At 26.1% G+C, this 22688-nt stretch overlaps 1 protein-coding gene and 1 pseudogene across 1 annotated transcript in view; one reads left to right on the top strand and one right to left on the bottom strand.

Annotated features, from left to right (window-relative positions):
* Nucleotides 1-5196, bottom strand: part of LOC122504129 (ribosomal protein S6 kinase delta-1) — a 175482-nt gene extending 170286 nt beyond the window's left edge. The window contains exon 1 of the mRNA XM_043615060.1: nt 4794-5196. Coding sequence (XP_043470995.1) covers nt 4794-4889 — 96 coding nt within the window. The 5' untranslated portion in view covers nt 4890-5196. The remainder of the gene's footprint in view (nt 1-4793) is intronic.
* A 351-nt stretch (nt 5197-5547) lies between these two features.
* LOC122504123 lies at nt 5548-22219 on the top strand (annotated as a pseudogene).
* The last annotated feature ends 469 nt before the right edge of the window (nt 22220-22688 follow it).

Raw genomic sequence — 22688 nt, 5'->3', positions numbered from 1 at the left:
TTTACAAAAATAATTTAATTTAGCAATTAATTTAACTGCGACACTTAAAAATAATGGAATTGCTTCCAAGGACTTATTAAAATTTTAGAAAATAATTTAATTCCATCGAAAATTTTTTTAAAAATTAAAAAAAATGAATTATTTCGTGAAATTTTATTAAAATGAAATTTTATTAAAATGAAATTCATTTTATTGAAAATTATTGGTAATTTTTGCGCAAAATTTTATTATTTCTAAAAATAAGTGAATTTAATTTTTGAAATATTTTATTTATAAAAATAATTTAATTCATACAAAGAATATTGTTCTTTATGAAAATAATTGAATTTTTGCGGAAAGAATTTTATTGAAAATTTAGGAATTAATAAACAAGAATAATTAATTAGTAGATTAGTTAAAAATTTAATTTTTTGAAAGTTTGAATCTGAAACTTTTCAAAAATTCATATTTGAAAATAAAATGTTTTGTAATTTGCATAATAATAATAAATTCAACAAAATATTTCGCGCGTACCATTTACTAGTATGTATAAGGATTCAATTTTAAAAAAAAAAATTTTTTTATTATTCGTAATACACTGCAAGCCCCATCAGCGGTCACCCGATCAGTGGTCGCTTGTTTACGTCGTTTGTAGATGGGGCGGGCGAGGGGCAAAGAGGAAGTCGAAAAGTTGTGGCAGTAGCGTATACATTAAAGACGCTCTGGCCCCTTAAAAAAAATTCAGTAGTCAAGTAATGGTACCCCATCATAAAACAGTTCGTACGGTCCTATATGTTTACGCCCGATCAGCGGTCGAGCACCCCCGGAGCTGACCGCTGATCGGGCTTGCAGTGTAATACAAAATTATTATTATTATTATTTTAATAATCTATAATAATTTTTTATATTATATAACTTTATATATTATATATAAATATAAATTTTTAAGAAGAATGACATTCATTTTTTTAATTAATATATTATACCAGAGCAGATAATATAATAATTCAACATTAATTCAAAAGAAACAATGTAACTATTAATTCTGTTAATAATTATTTTAAGTTATAATAATTAAAATATATTAAATGTAATTACTAAATAACAAAAAGAAATAATTAATAAATAGCAAATTATAGAGTGTTGAAAACATTCCGGCATATTGCAGGCACACTTGGTCTTGAAAATAATGAACGGCAAGAACAGTGCGTAATAGCCGGCACGCGGTCCGCCGCCCATCGTGCCTGTGACGTGCCAGGCACGTTTGTTATCTGGGAAAGTTATGATTAATTGAAATTCACCGTGCGCAATGAAAGCAGATAAATTCGGGCCCCTGTAACTTGGCAACCCGTCATACTAGGTCAGCCATTTTTACAGATTTCAAAAAGGTCCACTAATACTACAATTTAAAAGTAATTATACAAAATTGGAGACTATAAAATTTTTGGCGGTATCACTTGGAAAATTTTTACCCATATATATATAACAATAATGTAATTTTTACATTACATGTCACATGGAAATTAATGAAAGCGTGAATGCCAATGAGACGATAATGAAAAATATGTTCATTACATTATTTTTGACTTATTAATTATCAAAAATAAATTACATTTAATTACAATTAATTATTTATTTGTTATTTTGTTTCTAATAGTTTTCTAGTAAAAATTAATTAATATTATTTTCATGTCATTAACATTAAAAAATTTAATTATTCAGAAGAATTCTACACAAAATCACTATTTTACTAAATTTATTCAGAGAAATCAGGAAAAAGTCAGAAAATTTTGTCAAAAATGCTGGAATAATATTCAATTTGAAGAATTCATAAGAAAATTCTGAATGTTATTCTTCAGCATTGAAAAGATTTTATATATTTCAAACTCTTCCTGTTCTTAACAATAATTAGACTTTACAGATTTAAAATTGATTTTCTTAAATAATTTAATTTTTGAAAAACTATCGAGAAAAAATTATTTTTTATTAATTATTTTAGAATAATTTTTTATTTAAAAATTAAAAAAATAATTGAATTTTATGAAATTTGTATTTAAATTTTTTTTATAAATAATATAAATAAGGGAGCGTTCACAAATTACGTAACATTATAAAGGGGAGGGGGGGGGTCTAGCTATTTGTTATGTACAGCAGAAAAAATGGCGCTAATGTATGTAACAGTGTGTTACATGGGGGAGGGGGGGGGTCAAAATTTTCAAAAATTAGCGTTACGTAATTTGTGAACGCTCCCTAAGTAGTAAATGTCACGCCCGCCAAACAAAGTATTTAATTTATTATTATCATTACTCAAAAGAAATTCGATTATCTTTACAAAATTTCAATAAAAAAATCGAAAAATTTATGAAAAATTACAAAAATGTTATCTTTTGAAATTATTACAGGTGAAAGCTAAAAAAACGCGCGCTAAAGCGCGCGTGTAGTTTCTCCTTGTATTAATAGATAATTAATAATAATGCCTATTAACAATAAAAACTGGTACTTAATTACTTAACTACTTAGTCACAAAAAAAATTAAAAAATTAAAAAAAATTTTGTTAAAAATTAAAATTTACAAAATATATCACTGCTTTGCTAACTTTGCATAAAATTTCATAATTGTGCCTTCAAAAAATGAATTTAAAAATATTTTGATAAAATTCTTTATCAGACTTAAATTTTAAGAAATTTTAATTATTCAATAAATTATTTATTTTTGCATTTAAATTATTGAATTATCTAATAAAAATTTATTTAAAAATGAATTTCAGTTAGTTCTACATAATAATTGAATATTAAAAGCATTATAGCATGAATTTTAAGAAATAATTAAATTTTAAAATGGTTCCAAATTAAATTCTTTAAAAATTTGTATTTTTCATACTTATAACTAACAATTCTGTAGAATTAATTATTTTAAAAAAGTTTAATTGAATTTTTTTCTGAAATTATTTGAAGTATTTATTTTTTAATTCGTATTTAGTGGAAGAATTTCTGAATAATTTAAATTTCGTAAACAAATGGATTTTAAAATTTTCAAAGAACTTTTTTCAAAAATTATTAAAAATAATTTATTCTTGTGGGAAAATAATAATGATTAAAATTTATTTAGAAAAGAAGTTATTGATATTTTCAAATAATTTTAGAATTAAAGAAATTCGTAAAAAAATGTAATGGAACATTTTTTGGAGTATCTAATCAATTTTAGAGTGAATCAGAATATTCTTTAGAAATAATGAATAATATAATAATATTAATAATTTTTTTAGATTAATAAAAATATTTTTGAATTATTTGAGAAATAAAAATAATATTATTAAATTAAAAAAATAATAACAAAATAAAGAAATGTATAATACCTATTATCCATCAAAACATATAAAAAACAAAAGCTTGAATTTTGTTATAAAAATCGTTATTTTATATTTTATTTCTATTTTCTATCAAAACGAATAAAAAACAAAAGAATAACCGTGACTAACTTCAGGTATATATATATAGTAAAAATTGACGTCAAGATGATTGACGATTTCTCTTCTTAATAAATATTAAAAAATCATTAGTTTTGATATTTAATCTGTTTTAGGGAAAATAGAGTGAGGGACATAAAGGTTAAAAGTTCCAGAAATTCGTTCATATATCAATAGTTGATTTTCTTTTTTTTCTTTTATTCTGAATTTTAATTAGAGATGTGCCCATAGTTCGAATTCGAACGTTTCGAATCAGCTGTAGTTCAAATTCGAATCGAGGATTTTGAATATCATTTACTTTAAACTCTCTAATTTTAAATTAGCCATAGCAACTAGAGTTCTACTGATAATTAGTCAAATTTTACTAACTCAAATTATAAAGAATAAAATTTAGTTTCATATTTCAATAAATTAAAAATGAAATATGTTTATATTTATATAATATAAATATTTATGATAATAAAATAAATAATAAAATATGTTTTATGATATTAACAATATCACTTTATTGAATAATTTATTGAAAAATTCAAAATAAATTCGAATTCGAATCATCTTTATATTCGATTGTAGAATCGAAGAAATTATAGGATTCGATTTGATTGGAGAAGTAAAATCTCTGATTCGCACATTTCTAATTTCAATAAATCGTTTAGTCAAAAAAATAACTAAGTATTTGGTGCACAAAATAGCATTTAATATTATTAAAGATTAACAATTTGTTCTTTTACTATAATATCAATTATTCTCTCACTGATGCCCTTACCCTAAACTTTAATTTCGGTAGCTTAACATTTTATTCATTTTTCCTTTCAAAGTTATGAACAATATATTAGAATAAATAATAAATTTAATAATCGATGATATTTTAAAGTAAAGTCTATTAAAATTGTTGTTTTCAAAATTATCTTAAGGAATAGACAGATGAGAAACAAGTTTTCAAAACCTGAGGAGAATTTGAAAAAAAATGTTCTCACATAACCATTAACGTTAATTTTAAGATAGAAAATTTGTATTAATTTATTACTATAACAATTTTAATATTTAAGAGGTTTTGTTTTTAATTAAACTTTATCATAATTAAGTGATTAAAACTTTTTGGTAATTTTTTCTAGTAAAAAACAAAAAAGTTATAAGTCATCTTGGTTATGTCAAAAAGTTTGTAAGTTGGAAATTCTTTGTTAACATATTTTTTTCTTAAATTCAAACTTGATTGACCGATTTAAAATGTCCTTAAAATATTAAATTCATATTTATCTCCATTTTTTTGTAAAATGGATTTATCAGCGTTTAAAAACTTGTTTCTCAAATATAGAAATTGTTGGAAATCAATATCAATACACTTACAATAGACGTCACTTTGTAAATTGTAAAGCCTTTCTTATGACGATCTGTCTCGGTAATGACGAATCGTCTCACCCATTTGTCTTTGACAGGAGGCATTTTCAATAGCTTTTGAATGTTTTATTTAAATGTATCTAGAAATGCTGCTATTTTAAATAAATTAACATGTTTATAAGTGAGGTTAGGGCAATGTTGATTTGTCAGAGTTTTTGGAGATAATGACTTATTTATTGCAGAAATGAATATACTATCCATAATCCATTTCAACTTGTACTTGATGGTTAAAAAATATATTTTATATGGAATAAATATTTTTTTACATTGACATCACATAAAAACGCACTATCACAACAATAACCACAGTATAATTCCATAATCAATTGAAGTATTAAATTACATTCTTCCTGAAGGAATAATATGTAAATTGATAATAAGTCGTACTAAAAAATCTAAATATTTAATTAAAATGAATTAAACATAATATAATTGGATTAAAAATATAAAAATTTCATTTATCTTCCGGTCAAACAAACTAACTATCGAGCTTTAAATATTAATATAGAGTTCAATAAAATTAGTGTAATCTATAAAAAGTGTATATTTTTCTTAATTGTTTTTATTCATATAAATGAGAAATTTATCTCGATAAACAAATATTAATCTTTGTATATTTTAAAGAGTTGTTTTATTATCAAAGAAATTTTTAATAAGTAAAGTTTGAATTTGACTGAAATAGTAATTTCCTGTCAGAGTATGCAATATGGCTTCGTCAGCTGTTCTGTTACTGCCTTTTTCCTGTTCACGCTGTTTGCATGAAACGACGTTAGTTATCAAAACAAAGGGTAAAAAGTGTGAAAATTGTCTTCTTTTGCAATGAGTGTATAATTTCCAAAGTTACTCAAAGTGTTAAATTATAAGAAAAAGAAATTTAGTGATTGGATTAACTGATAGATTTAAATATCATCTTAGAGCAGTCCACGCATGCCTCAAACTTTTTTCAATATATACATACTGTAAAAAATTCTGATTGAAATTTCACACGAACCACGATGGACATAAAGTTACAATGGGCCAACGTGTGATTTTTACATTTTGATTATAAAATTCTCATCTGATATAAAATTTCAACAGAAAACTAATATATACTGAACATAACCTTAAAATTTATTATATTCACTTTTTCTCTTGCACGTTTATACATAATTATATACTTACATAGAATTTTTTAGATAATTATTTGAGTTTGTTCCAATTATAAAAATTAACACTTTTTTATAATAAAGTTAATAATATATAATATGTTAAAAATTAAACAAAGATTTTGAACTATTATCACTCCCGGTAAATTTACACATACTACCATTGGTGAAATGTCCAGGTTTTTATTGAAAATTCACACGTTGGTTGATTATAACTTTATATGCATACAGCGTTGCTCCTTTGAAAATTACACATTTCTGCTAAAATTAATTGAATGTGTTAACATTAAATCGACTAATTAAAATTTTTTTAATCTAGTGATATTCATACGTTATTCTTAGGAAAATAATTATTCATATGAAAATTCAGAAAGGAGTTTTAACAGTGTATTTATATTATTGTTTAATAATCATCTTTAAAATAACTATAATTCTCCTATATTTCCTTTTATATTAAATGACCTTCATATTATTTATTTCTTTATGGATTTTACATTTAAGTTTCTTGTTTCTTGAACCTCAAAATTGACAGTGGTCACAAGTTTCAGATTATCAATTTCTCTGACAATTTACTGACATTAAAATTATTTTCTCTGACAAAAATTCTTTTTACAGGAAAATATGAAAGTTTACGGTAAAGGAGTAAAATTTATGAATTTTAATAATTTCTAAAAATTACTATTATAAGCCTTCCAGAATTCAATTATTTTATACAATTTACAACTAAACTTCATCTCTACATCAATTATTTTAAATAATTTTCCGAAAGTTCTATTAGAATTCAATTATTTAAATTTTAAATACAAAAACTCAATTTTTTATAATAATTGTAATTGTCCACATTTTTTTCTTAAGCTGTTAAGGTATAATATTTTCAAAACATAATAAAGAAATTTCTACAATTAACTTTTTAAAAATGTTTTTAAATATTTTTAATCAATATACAATTGAAAAATTTCCAAAGAATTGAAATTTAGTGAAATCTTTTAAAAATAATCGAATATTTGAAGAATTTTATTTATAAATATGACCATAATTTCTCCGAAATTTTAAAAAATCTAAAAAAGTAAATTTTTATCGATTTTCATTTACTGCCTAAAAGTTAATACACAAGTAAGTTAATTTAATAAAAAATAATCATTTTAATTATTACAACTAATTAACTCTTTAAACAAAATCGTCAATTTTCGTCAATTTTTTGAAAAGTTTTGATCATTGAACATAATAGTAAAAATTGACTTTAAGTTGATTGACGATTTTTCTTTGAGTACGGTTTTAACGAAAGGGTATGTTTTAGAACAAACTTTTGAATTAGTATTGTTTGTAGCTAATTCTCAGGCCTCGGATATCTTGAAAAATGCGACTTTTTCAACTTCTTTTCTTGTCTTAAAAAAATATTTGTGTCAGAATTTCTCAAACGAAGCACCTAAAATTAAAAAATTTTCTTTTTGAACGAAAATATTCTTTTTTACTCTGATATGGATAAGAAGAATCCCTGAAAATATTAAGCCAAAAATTTTTTTTTGGCTAAATTAACAAATTTTTTCTCGAGATCCAATTGACGGATTTAAAATTTAAAATATGGGTTTCGTCTTGAATTGCACTATTCGAATATATACATATTTTGTTTTTAAATCTTTTTATTTTTTATAATTTTTTATATTACTTGTGTATAAAATGTAAATTAAAGGGGATAAAATTTCTAAGAGATCCCTCTAAACCAATTTTTGAATTTTAAATTGTTTATAATTTTTTTTTACTCAAAGTTAACAATTTGCAATATTTTTTTAGAAAAAATTATGTTTATTTTTTTATTTTTCATTGCAAATGAATAAAATCAATTTAAATTAATCTAGCATGACCACCAGACAAATAATAATATATAATACAATTTATTTAAATTGTTGCAAACAATCTTAATTAACAAATAGATAACTTTAGTTCTTTTTTATAAAAACTTGTTTTTTGCAGCCAAATTTATGTTTATCTAAGTAATCTATGTCGATTTTGGTAAAAAATTATTTTGAATTTAATAATTACCATTGTTGTAACAATCATATGAACAATAATGTAGTTATCAATAATCAAGCACGGAGAAAAATGAGTTTGCTATTATATGGATAGCGAATTTTTAGCTATTGCAGCTAATAATTAGCTGTTTTAGCAAAGAAAGTTAGCTATTTTAGCTAATTATTAGCTGCATTAGCTAACAATAATTGCTATCCATATAATAGCAATTAAGGTTAGCTAAGGTAGCTAAAAATTAGCTGAAATAGCTAACTATTTTTCTCCGTGAGTAGAGCTTTCATGACTTTAAACTCGTTAAAATAAGAAAAAAAAATTTATTTTTGCAGAAATAAGCCATTTATTTGTTTAAAAAGTAAATAATTTGTTTAAAACAAATGTAATTGTTTGTGCTAATAAATTTTTAAAGTTTTTAAAAGAATGTACATATGATATAAACATTTTTTGTTTAAAAAATGTCTAAAATGTTAACAAATATCAAAGAAACTTGATTATTATTTATAATAATTGTCAATAACAATGATAATTATTAACTTCTTAACCATATTAGGAGTAAAAAAAAATATTTTGGTTCAAAAAGAAAATTTTTTAGTTTTAGGTGATCCGTTTGAGAAATTCTGACCCATTATTAATATTTGTTGAAAAATAGTATCTTAAATATGAGAAGTATTATTAATTTTATTAATTACTGTTATTCTAATATTATTATCATAATAATGTATTTCGTTTGTAAACATTTATGCGTAGAATTTATATATATCATTTTATTTTTTTTAATTTTTTATAAAATATTAGATAACGTTTTATGACAAAATTTTGTTATTCAATTGCAATAATAAACCCTATGTTCGTAGAGTACATTGTTTTGTTATTTGAATTGAAAATATTCAAAATATTAAAATCGACTTTTTCGACTTTTTTCAACTATAAAAGTCGATCCGAGGCCTGAATTCTTGAAAGTCCTGTAAAATGAAAATAAATTTATCATCAACTAGCTAAAATAATGCGCGCGTGTGGTTTCTTTCTGTATGGTACGTAAACATACTTAAAAACATTTTTCATTTTCATATTAAATTATACTTTGAAAATAAAAGTAAAAATTATTATAAGCAATAAATGTAAAGAAATCTCATACATATGAGAAATATTGAAAAAACAAAATCATACACAAAAGTAATTAATTAATTAATTGAATTTTCAAAGAGTTACGTTTACAAGTTTCATAATCATCAAATTCCTCGAAAAATGTATAATTGTTCTTAACAATTTTATTAAAAATCGTCAAAAGAAATCAATTATTTAAAATTGATTTGATAAAATTCTTTATGAGAATTCAATTTTAAGAAATATTTAATTATTTAATAAATTATTTATTTTTGCATTTAAATATGTAATTGAATTCTCGTAGAATTTTCTAATAAAAATTGATTTAAAAATGAATTTCAGTTAAAATTATGGACTTGAATATTTATTATTAAAATTATTCAAATAATATTTGAATATTAAAAGCATTATAGCATGAATTTTAAGAAATAAATGAATTTTGAAAAGGTTTCAAATTAAATTTTTTTAGATTAATAAAAATATTTTTGAATTATTTGAAAAATAAAGATAATATTATTAAATTACGAAATAGTAAAAAAATGAAGAAGTAGGTATATAATATTATCTATCAAAACATATAAAAAAAACAAAAGCATGCACAAATGTCTAACTTCATGTGTGGACAGATTGGATAGAATGGACAGAATACGACAATTATTATAGTTAATTAATTAATTTTTTATTTTCATTTAGATAAATTATGTCAGATATGGACACATTCGATGACCTTGGGCCAGGTACTGAAACGGTACAAGGAGGTTGGTCGGCGGAATTGCCGGAAATAAAACTTTTTGGTCGATGGAATTGTGAAGATGTACAAGTCAGTGACATGTCATTGCAGGATTATATAGCAGTGAAAGAGAAAAATGCGAAATATCTTCCTCATTCTGCCGGAAGGTATGCAGCTAAGCGCTTTCGTAAAGCTCAATGCCGTTATCGAATAGCCTTATGATGCACGGACGCAATAATGGAAAAAAGCTTTTGTCTGTACGAATTGTAAAACATTCTTTTGAGATTATTTATCTGCTTACAGGTGAAAATCCCCTTCAGGTGAGATTTATTTTCTTATTGTTTAGAGTACTTGAATTTTTCTTAATTTTTAAGTTTCTTTTTAAATTAAACACTACACTGAGAAAATGTTTTGTTTAAAATTTTGTCAAAGTTGGTTTAAATGACTACATATGGGCATTCTGAAAATGTTTAATATTTTCTTATGTGGTTATTGAAATACATTTTTAAAAGAGTGTTCAATAAGTAATCTAAAGATCATTAGATCAATGATCATAAATTGATTTACTTTTTGTAACACTTTAGGCTGTACTTGGTTACATAGTTGTCTGCGTGTGTCACAGTTTGCCCAAAAGTTGGGTAAACTGATGGTTCCACCAGGTAACTATACTGTCAAAAGGTCAGGACCTTCATTTTACCCAACTTTTGGGCAAACTATGACACACGCAGGCAACTATGTAACCAAGTACAGCATAAAGTGTTACAAAAAGTAAATCAATTTATGATCAATGATCTAATGATCTTTACATTACTTACTGAACACTCTTTCAAAAATGTATTTCAATAACCACATAAGAAAATATTAAACATTTTCAAAATGCCCATGTGTAGCCATTTTAACCTTCCGTCACACACCTAGGGAGGGATTCCCTCTACGGTTTCAGTATTTTTTAAATAACTTCTGTTTTCCTCATTGCAAAATAAAATCAGTTTCTATACCTTTCGACAATTTACTCCTCAACACATTTCTAAAAAAACATTTAGTTTAAACATAATTAATATTTAATTATGAAGCTTCAAAGCCAGAAAAAACTCGAAAAGTGAGGTTATGTTAAATAAAAAATTAAGTTTTAAAAACATTTTTTGTTCCACTGTTGGCTAATGACAAAATTATATTATAATTATAAATAAAATCAATTGTTTAATGATTTTTTTGCTTATTTGTTAATATTACATTAATTTTACATGTCAAGTGGAATTCCTTCGAAGATGTGCATTCGTGTAATTAATTTTTATTTTTGAGACCGAAAATTAATTTTATAATTTAGAATAATTTACTACATATTTGTAAGTTTTGTAACGAAGTACATCGTTACTTCTACACTGAGAGAAGTCCAGGGCGTAATAGTTACCGCTAGACGTCGCTATAAGCTACTGTTCTTGTTGCGTTTAAGATGTTTTGAATCTTAGGCCAGTCGGTGAGTGCAAAAAGTGCACATAAGTGCAACCTGAAAAGTCAAAGCAGTTTCTTGTAGTTTGAGGGCCCCAAATAAGAGCCCCATAGTTTGCACCACATTTCCGGTTGCGAAAAATGGTGTAAACAATCGCCAAAGTTCGAAAAACATGGTTTTTCGATGACTGTTGCTTCCGGTTAAATTTTAGGGGAAAAAGTTGTGATTGAAAGTTATAGAGCTTGGAAATAGCTTTCAAATGATTGGTCGCAAGTTAAAAAAGCTTAATTAGTTTAGTTGCAAATGAATTTAAACCATTAAAAATAGCACTTTTTTAATTGTTTAATAACTTTGTTAATAATTATCGAATTTGTTTCTAACTTCCCAGAAATATTCCCCTTGCGAGGCTGAATAAATCCCAAAAAAAATCAACTTGATCGGGTAAATAGTTTATGCATAATTCTATTTGTTAACTAAAAACATATAATTTTTCAACGGAATTTCCCCACTTTTGGACCTGCGAATTTCGTTTTTTTTTTCTTGGAGAGTACAGTTAAGGAGTCTAACTTTAATTCCATTTAAATGGGAAATTGATTTTTTTTATTTAAGTGCATAATAATAGACGTTAAAAAAGGGTATGTTTTTTTGACATAAACAAATGGAATAACTCGGCCAATTTTCACTTTATCGATTTCGTGTAAAGGGCATTTGATTTCATTTGTTTTCACAAAACTTTTCCAAAAAAAAAATCCGATCTAACTTCAAGAGGTGGAGAGTTAACTTTTTTTAAAAAAAAAAATTCCTGACAAGTTAATTATTAATGTTTTTTATTGAAATTCGCACCACTTACAGTTTGATACATGTATTTTATGTAAAAAAATTAAACATAAGGTTTTGTGCATTTTTTTTTTAATTTATAACAAGTAAAAGTAAATGTATCCATTTTTCAACCTCTGAACGGCGGAGTGGGGGTACTCGGAGGAGCGTGATTCTCGCCGCCACAACTGAATTCAGCTGTTCAAATTTGCAAAAATGGCCATAACTTCGTTAATTATTTACCGATTTTTATCTTTCTTTTTTTAATTTGATGTATTTTTTTACGCTGAATCCAAAAATAATTTTATATGTTTTCAAAATACAATATTTTTAATAATAAAAAAGAAAATTTTTTTAACAACAAATTTTTAATTATTATTTATCATATATGACAAAAAATTCTTTTCGTGCATATAATTCCATTAAATTTAAAATAATATTATGACATAAAAAAATTAAAATTATTTACTTATAAGTGTGTAGCATTGTTGTATTGATAATTGAACAGGCGTGCATATGTGTACCTGATGCTACAAGCTTATATGCTACACACACTTATAAGTAAATAATTTTAATTTTTTTATGTCATAATATTATTTTAAATTTAATGGAATTATATGTACGAAAAGAATTTTTTGTCATATATGATAAATAATAATTAAAAATTTGTTGTTAAAAAAATTTTCTTTTTTATTATTAAAAATATTGTATTTTGAAAACATATAAAATTATTTTTGGATTCAGCGTAAAAAAATACATCAAATTAAAAAAAGAAAGATAAAAATCGGTAAATAATTAACGAAGTTATGGCCATTTTTGCAAATTTGAACAGCTGAATTCAGTTGTGGCGGCGAGAATCACGCTCCTCCGAGTACCCCCACTCCGCCGTTCAGAGGTTGAAAAATGGATACATTTACTTTTACTTGTTATAAATTAAAAAAAAATGCACAAAACCTTATGTTTAATTTTTTACATAAAATACATGTATCAAACTGTAAGTGGTGCGAATTTCAATAAAAAACATTAATAATTAACTTGTCAGGAATTTTTTTTTTAAAAAAAGTTAACTCTCCACCTCTTGAAGTTAGATCGGATTTTTTTTTTGGAAAAGTTTTGTGAAAACAAATGAAATCAAATGCCCTTTACACGAAATCGATAAAGTGAAAATTGGCCGAGTTATTCCATTTGTTTATGTCAAAAAAACATACCCTTTTTTAACGTCTATTATTATGCACTTAAATAAAAAAAATCAATTTCCCATTTAAATGGAATTAAAGTTAGACTCCTTAACTGTACTCTCCAAGAAAAAAAAACGAAATTCGCAGGTCCAAAAGTGGGGAAATTCCGTTGAAAAATTATATGTTTTTAGTTAACAAATAGAATTATGCATAAACTATTTACCCGATCAAGTTGATTTTTTTTGGGATTTATTCAGCCTCGCAAGGGGAATATTTCTGGGAAGTTAGAAACAAATTCGATAATTATTAACAAAGTTATTAAACAATTAAAAAAGTGCTATTTTTAATGGTTTAAATTCATTTGCAACTAAACTAATTAAGCTTTTTTAACTTGCGACCAATCATTTGAAAGCTATTTCCAAGCTCTATAACTTTCAATCACAACTTTTTCCCCTAAAATTTAACCGGAAGCAACAGTCATCGAAAAACCATGTTTTTCGAACTTTGGCGATTGTTTCCACCATTCTTCGCAACCGGAAATGTGGTGCAAACTATGGGGCTCTTATTTGGGGCCCTCAAACTACAAGAAACTGCTTTGACTTTTCAGGTTGCACTTATGTGCACTTTTTGTTCTCACCGACTGGCCTATCTAGGGCTCAGACGCCCCGAGTCTGTCAAACATTGTTCCTGCATGTGAGAGAACAACTCGTGACCGAAACTAAAAGTTGTAAGTAATCCCGCTTCGGGACGTTCCACGTTTTTTATCGGGGCTTGAGACGTCCCGATCGAGGGTTCACATAAGAACATTCAAAATTATCACTCAAGCCTCGCACGGGACGTATTAGTTCCCGGACTTCTCTCAGTGTATAGGCAAATTTTCGTTCTGAGTCTAGTGCTATAGTTAGTGACTTTGTCTCCGTCTTTTCTATCGTTCCGTCGCATTTTTCCCAATTTTGGTATAGTCTGTTGGTCAGCGTCTTGTGTCTATCTCACCTAGTGCCCCTTCCCTGATTGATTTTTCGTCTATTTGATAAAAGGGAGATGTCACATGGCTTATAGCGACCCTTTTCCTTCTTTCTATTAGGTATCGTTGAAAATTCGACAAGGAAGGATTCAAAGGAAAAATCATGAGGTGTGATAAGGAAGGAGTTTTCCCAAATTCGCTGCTGGTTTCCAGTAAAGCCGCGGATCGGAGGAACACTCGTCGCCTAGATATCAATGGAGCTGGTTGAGCGTTGAGTTTGAAGTTGTAGTTGGTTTTAATTTGCATTTTCGTGTGTACGAAAATCAGAGATATTTTAAAGTAGAATTATTGCCATTTTTTAATATTTGTACACTTTCAATTTTAATTTCTTAATAAATTATCAGTTTGTTTTTTGATTAATTTATGTTATTTTATTTTGTGTTTAAACCTTTAAATTATTTTATTTGCTAATTGTGTTCGAATTGACCGTTGGAGTTTGGAGACGCCGTTGGTTGTTGGCGAGTTCATTCAACGAAGGTTTGAAATTTATTTATGACTGGAGATCGATGCATCGTCGATTATTAATTCTCAGCAGTTCCCCCTTTGAGTTTATCTTTCTTTTTGGGAATCGAATTTGTCTAATTTTTGTATTAGTATAATGGTGGTTAAGAGTATAAGTTAACTTTGTAATTAGAGACCTAGTGTTTGAGTAAAATATAAGTTTCGGGTTCACGATGCAATAGTTTGTTAGATAATTTCTTGTAATTATAAATAAATATTAAAATTCCCGTTACAGTTTGTGTTAAAACTAAATTTTTTGTTGATTGCTTTGTTTATGTTGTAATGTTGCTTATTTTACAATGTGGTGAGGGATTCTCTCTAAACGTGTGTAAAGTCGTAATTTTTTCTCATGTGTGTGACGGAGGGTTAAGCAACTTTGACAAAATTTTAAACAAAACTTTTATTCAGTGTAACTTTAACTTTGTTGACATTAACATTTTTTACGATTTTTTAATTCTCTGAAGAAGTAAATATGTCATCAACACGTAGGGGCGGTTCAAGTTGCTCACAAATTAACAGTATGTGCACCGTAAAACAACACACAAGTTAATTTAATAAATTTAATTAAAAAAATTAACTTTGTACAGTTTTTCTTTACACAGTTTGACGGTTTGCAATTTTTTTTAAACATTTTTTTAAAAATTGAAATTTTATGAATTTAATTCCTGTGCAGTTTTGCTGTTTACAATTTAACGGAATACATTTTAAGTGTATCTGCATACACTATTTGTATACAATATCTGTATACAGTACCGTCCGCAATTGTCAGTCCACCCATTTTTAAAGGAATGACAAAAATTTTTTAACATAAAATTCATGAAAACTAAAATTTTTTTTGGTTTATATTTTGAAAGACGATAAAATTTTGAAAAGAATAAGACCTTACAGAAGTCATTTGGACAAAATTTGTAGAAGATATTCCTAAAAATCGTCATTTTCAATGTTTTACAAAAATTTAAATAACTTCTAAAATAATGAACGCTTTTTAATAATCTTAGGCTTATTTTAAAGGTCTTTTTCTACGGAATAAGAATTACTTATAGGCATTAACCTGTCATTTTTAACTTGGAATAAGCATGACGTCAAAATTAGACAAAAAAATTGGAAAAATTTGAAATCAATTTTTTGTACTAAAAACTATTCTAGAACATATATAAAACATGATATGGTGTAGATTTTTCAAGAAATTTTAATAAAAATATATGTTTGAATTTCAAAAATTATTTTTCTTTTAATAATATTATTTCAAATTTTTTGAATTTTTTTGTCCAACTTTGACGTCAAGCTTATTCCAAGTTAAAAATTACAGGTTAATGCCTATAAGTAATTCTTATTCTGTAGAAAATGGTCTTTAAAATAAGCCTAAGATTATTAAAAAGCGTTCATTATTTTAGAAGTTATTCAATTTTTTGTAAAACATTGAAAATGACGATTTTTAAGAATATCTTCTACAAATTTTGGCCAAATGACTTCTGTAAGGTCTTATTCTTTTCAAAATTTTATCGTCTTTCAAAATATAAACCAAAAAAAATTTTACTTTTCATGAATTTTATGTTAAAAAATGTTTGTCATTCCTTTGAAAATGGGTGGACTGACAATTTCGGACGGTACTGTACACAGTTTTTTTTAACAAAATCTTGACAAATTTAATTATAACATTTAATTATAAAGTTCTTACACTCAGAAATATTCCTATTTTAAGAAACTTTTTCCTATTTTAATAATATTATATTCTAACTTTAAGAATAAAATACATGGACAATATACTTAATAGGAGCCAAAATTATATTCTTAAATTTAGAATATCGTTTTTTGGGTGTACAAATGTGGGAATTTGTGTTGTCAAGGGTGCTTTTTACATTAATTTAAAAAAAATATTTTCAATGGAAACTGTAGAGTTTAATGGTTTCTATTATGTCACAAAACGTAACCCGGTTTCAAAAAATAAGCATTAAAGTGCTAAATTCTCAGTTTCCTGACATGTTCCTATGTGAAAATAAATGTTATTAAACTAAATAAATATTGTTTTTAAGCGTTTAAATGCAAATTTACACTTGGATAACAATTTTAAGTAGTTGTACTTTTCAAAGATTATAATTGTTACATTACTTTATATTTTATTTAAAAAATATTATGTTCAATTTTGTCCCTCGAATTCATTCTGTTTTCCTGGCATCATAAAAAACATTAAAATTGTTAAGAATTTTCATACCGATTAATTCATCATTTTTTACAGTGCTCAATAAAGGTAAACTAAATATGATATGATTTGTATTTTACTTAATTTGCCGTTCAATTAACTAAAATTGTGTACTTTGTGATGGAAATTGTCAGTTGTTCAGACCAATCCTCAGTTTCCTGTACGCATTTTTAAAAAAATATTTTGTTTTAAATAGTTTTGTTGCTCTAGATGTCGTAGAATCTGATTCCATGAAGAACAGTATGCTAAATTTTGTTATTAAGTAAAAATGACCAAATTCTCAGTTTCCTGGTTCACAGTTTTTCTGGAAATTTCTGACAGGATACACTTATGTGCCTACAGGTTCAAAAAAGCGAAGAGCCTACAATTTTCAATCGTCTCAAAAAATTTTTTTTTAAATAATCCACATTAAATTTGTAAAAGATTGGTGAAACCTAATATTAGATTTTTACTTTGCATAAATATTTATATTGTTATAAACAAACGAATAATTAAAGAATTCAATGAATAATTAAAGAACTTTTTCATTGTTGAGTACTTAAATTCACTTCTACAGATAATCTGAATTATGGAATTGTGCTATTCAGCAATCAGCACACGTAATTTGTTATAAACAAATTATAAATTTAGACGTTATCATTCATGAATCTCTATAAAATTTGTTACTCGGTGGTTTTTGGGGTTGCAGATTTAGAAACTGATGTCAGTTATTCAAAATGGCAGATCTAATATGGCACACAACTTTTCAAAAATCGCATGAAATTTAAATGAAACTCGTTACTCGGGGGTTTTCAGTGTCGCTGATTACGAATCCGATATCAGTTTTTCAAAATTAAATATGCCAGACAAATTATAAAACAAAAATCTTAAATTTTTATAAAATTCAGTAACTAAAAGTTTATAGTATCTAATTTATAAACATATTCATCGACACCAAAAAACCCCTAAGTAACTTGTTTAATGCAAATTAAGTAAGTTTGAAATTATTTTTTCCGTCATATTGGATTCACCATTTCGGATTTTAAAAGACTGACATTGAATTCGTAATCAACGACCCTGAAAACCCCCGAATAAAGAGTTTCATGCAATTTTTAAAATTCGTCAGCCATGTAAGATCCATAACCGAAAGTTATAGAAAAATCCATACATTATTTTATGAGTTATTGTTAATTTGTTTTTCACAAACTGGGTCTCCTGGTTAAATTGTTTTTAAATAGCTGTAAAATTTGCAATTTGTAACTTTTTGACTGGCCTCTTTCAGATAAGTTTTATAGTACTAGTACTATTTACTTAAATTTAACATACTTTTTAGAACCTAAACAAAAAACAAATATTGTGCCGAATTTTTCTCCATTTGCTTCCTTCGTTTGTAGAACTACCCACATATTCTTAATTTCAACATAATTTTTTAAGTGTGAGTATCTTTTATTACTGAGTATTAACTTTCATTAGTAATAACCAATTTGAAAGATTGTTTACTTTTATAAAATACAAAATTTCAAATATTAAAATTACATTATTTATTTATTTATTCGTTTACGCTTTCGTCTTAAGCTTTTACTTGCTATTCCTACAAGTGTTTTATATCGTAGAGTTTCTATAAAATTATATATACATATCACTGAAAAAAAAGTATTGAACTCAGAAAATTTTTCTTGGTTGAAGCAAATCGTGAGATTGAATACAGCCAAGACTATTATAGTATTGATTCAAGAAAACGATTTTCTTGACATAGTATATTTGGGAGAAGAACATATATTCTTGATTCAAGAAAATATGGAATTCGATCAAGAAATTAAGTAGCATGTAAGAAATGAAGAATATATTAAATCAAAATCATTTATGTATCAAATCAAAAAAATATGTTCTCTGACCGAGAAAATATTTTCTTGATTTGAGAAAATTTATAGATTTCATTAAAAAAAATATTTTCTCAATATAAGTAAATTATTTACTTGAATTACCCCCCCTTTACCCCATCCCATCTTTTCTTATACCTTGGTCAAACATTTTTATTATTTAATTAATTAACATTTATATTTTTTATTTAAATAATTAAATAATTGTTATTTTACATATATATTTACATTTAATTAATACTTAACACAATTACAACAAATATACCTTGAAAGAAAATTTTTCACGGTCGGAGGGATTGAACCCGGGTTGCACGCACCAGAAGCCGTCACGCTACCACTATGCCATCCTAGCCTCAATTGACAGTTTTCAAAAACTGATATTTAAGTTGCATATCCATTTGAAGAAAAATATTTTCTTGGATCAAGAACACCGGCAATTGTGTTAAGTAAAAAAAAGTTTCAATGCAAATAAATAAAATGATTCGATTCAAGAAACATGAATTCTCCACACAATACTTTATTATTTCGCTTAAGAACATGATATTCTAGATTCAATACTTTTTGGTACTTCGGAAAAGTAAAATATTTGGTTGAAATAATTACATATTGAGTTCTGCCAAATACTAAATTGTTAATTCAAGAATTCTGTTCAATGCTAATAATTACTTGACACAAGAAAATGAATTTCTTTCTTCAAATGAATATGGGATTCATTCAAGTAAATTATGTCAAGTAAATGCATATCCCTGCTGGAAGTAAATAGATAGAAACCTTTTCTCTTTTAATCCCTTTCTATTGCTAATATAGAAAGAGATATGAATAATGTATAACTTTTAATCTCTTACCTATACTTCTTTATGCCTTTCTATTCCTACCTTTATCAACTTGTTTGCTATTTCTTTTAATCACCTTTTTTGAATAACTTTTAATAGCCATTTTAAACCCTTCTATCTCTTTTTATATACAATCTTATTACAACTTTTTGTTATTCCTTTCAATCACCTTTTCTCTATTACTTTTAAAATCCTGTCTATTTCCTTGTATCTCTTTCAATGTTAGACCTTATAGACACTATTCTTTATACCTATTAATAACCTATTCTCAATACCTTTTAATAACCTGTCTATAAACTTCTATCTCTTTTTATGACAGAAGTTCTCGATACTCTTCTTTCTCCACATTTATAACCTTTTCTTAATAACTATTGATATCCTATTTATACCCTTCCATCGCTTTTTATGTAGGATCTTATTAACACTTATTTATTACCATTATTCCCATTATTGAGATAGAAAAAGATAGAAATGCGAGACTGCAAAACTATAAACCTTTTTTATTCCTTTTTATCATTCTTCTTTTCCGAATGTTATTCTTTTAATCTTCTTTCAATCCCATATTCTATCTCCTATTACTTTATTTAGAAGAGATAGGGATAGTTAAGAATATGGGGATTTGAGGAGATATAATAAGATTATCTCTTCTAATCTACTATAGTATATCCCTTTCTATATACATACTCATAAACTTATACGCGCATGCGTCGATCTTCCCAGCTGTTATGTGTCATGGCGTCGGGTCAGTAGATCCGTAGATCAGAAAGCGTGTGTTATGCACTGTGCGATTGTACGTTTTTGTTTGAGTTTATAACTTCCATATTTTTATAGTTTATTGTAAATATATTTAACCAATAAATGTTTATCAGTAATAGACAACCAAAATTAGTTTTAAACTCACAAAGCATCGAAACTTTTCTAAAAATTTATTAAAGATTTACTTGCAAATTTTTCATATAGTTAATCGTAATGAATTAAAACAACACGATTAAGAAACTCAATTAACAACAATAGAGAAAGTTTTTAATTGAAATTAATCGATTTCTTCTATAAGGGGTATCTCCTTTTTTACTTTCCTTTGGATTAGAAAGGATGTGAAAATGGATAGAGGAAGACAGAAATGTATGAATAGAAAGAGATTGAAAAGTTCTATCTTCTTTAATTCACCACTTTGCATCCCCAATTTTTTATCTCTTTCTATATATTTTTTTCTATATATTTCTATATCTAAAACTGTATATAAAGAGATTAGAAGGGATAAAAAGATATATAAATATAAAGTTATAGAAAGAGATAAAAAAATTGTATCTCTTTTAAGTATCCATTTTGCATCTCCAAACTATTATATTTTCTAATCTTTTTTTATCCCCTTTTTTTAATCTCTTTGTATCTCTTTACTTCCAGCAGGGATTTTACTTAGTTCAATTAAATTTTTTTAGTGTAATAATAGTAGTAATTTTGCGTCTACAGAACGATTTGAAATTAGGAGTATTCGCATTTGCCTGGACCACCCGTCTAATGGGTTTTCCCTCCAGAGGAGAGGGAAGCTGTAGAAAACCTCTCCTGAGTAAAACCAGTTTATTTGACAGCCGAGTTATAATGTATATGTATACTGGACAATAATTGACAGTGCGCACATCATATCTCAACGTCAAAACTTCCGCTTGATGATATATCTCGAAAGTAGTGAGAAAACACCTGGTTATAGCAAGAGTCGAAGCACGGTCATCAAGTACCAACCTCGAAGATTTCAAATCACGGAGTCTCACTACCTATATACAGTAGAATCTTTCAATAGTGCAGTTCTGAACAGTGCAGTCATTAGTGAGTTGAGTAGATAAGGGGTTTCGGGGGGTAAAGGGAAAGGGAATCTGTGACGTCAAATACAGTGCCGTCGCTCATTTGATTATTTAGTATCATTTAGTGGTGCCCGGTATTTAGTAGTGGGGGAACCTTAATTTTCTTGACACAGACCTGAAAGTTTTAGTTTTTGCACGCTTCAAACAGTGCACAATATTTCCGACGACTGCACTATTGAAAGATCCTACTGTATATACCATCGGTAAATATAAATATAAATATAAACCGACTCGAATCCGGTTTTATTTCTAAAATCAATACAGGTTGACAAATGTCAGTGTTGCCAACCCACTCTTCCCACATTCCGCGGTATTTTTTCACTTTGATAATTTAAAAAAAAACCAAATACTTTTTCGAAAAAGGGCTCTTTATCGGAAAGGAAAATTAAATAAAGAATTAATCAAAATTTATTTTGACTGGATATGATGACATGGTTGCCACACAACCTGGAAAACCTGGAAAACCTGGAAATAGCATGGAAATTGAAAAAGGATATGGAAAACCTGGAATTAGCATGGAATTTGAACGAATTTCTGGAATTTTTTTGGGTTAATAAAAGATATTAAGAAAAATTCCATTCAACATGTTTTTTTTCTTTAAAAATGTTAACATGCAATTTCCCTTTAATTTATTTTTTTTTAATTATTGACTGAAACTGTGAAAAATGTTGTTAAGATTGTTCTAAAAAAAGGATTTTATATCTTTATTAGTATTACGATTGTCAAAATTTTTTGTTACTAGTTGCTTTTTGTTCAAGATTTTGAACAAAGTTTAAAGATAAAAATTATTTAATTTAGACATGACTTCAATGTTCTAATTATGGCTGATTCTTCTGAAAGTGACATTTTTGATATCTCGATTAGTTTTATAGAATCTACTCTCTAATAATATTATTAACCATTTTCATAGAAAAAATTTATAATTTATAAGAGAACTAAATTTTTATGGTTTTTTTCAAACTCTTAAAAATTTTTTAAAAATAGTGTTAAAAATACAATGTTTTTCTATCATTATGTGCATTTTAAAAATTTTTGTACCTCCGTTTTATATGTGATAAAAATGTTTAAATTTTGTCTTCAGTTTAAGTTAAAATTACTTCACGATGATTAATGATGTTTT

Source organism: Leptopilina heterotoma, unplaced genomic scaffold (assembly GCF_015476425.1).
Source record: "Leptopilina heterotoma isolate Lh14 unplaced genomic scaffold, ASM1547642v1 Lhet_279, whole genome shotgun sequence".
NCBI classification, from domain to species: Eukaryota; Metazoa; Arthropoda; class Insecta; order Hymenoptera; family Figitidae; genus Leptopilina; species Leptopilina heterotoma.
Note: the sequence above shows the minus strand (reverse complement) of the source record. Positions and strands in the feature narration are given on the sequence as shown.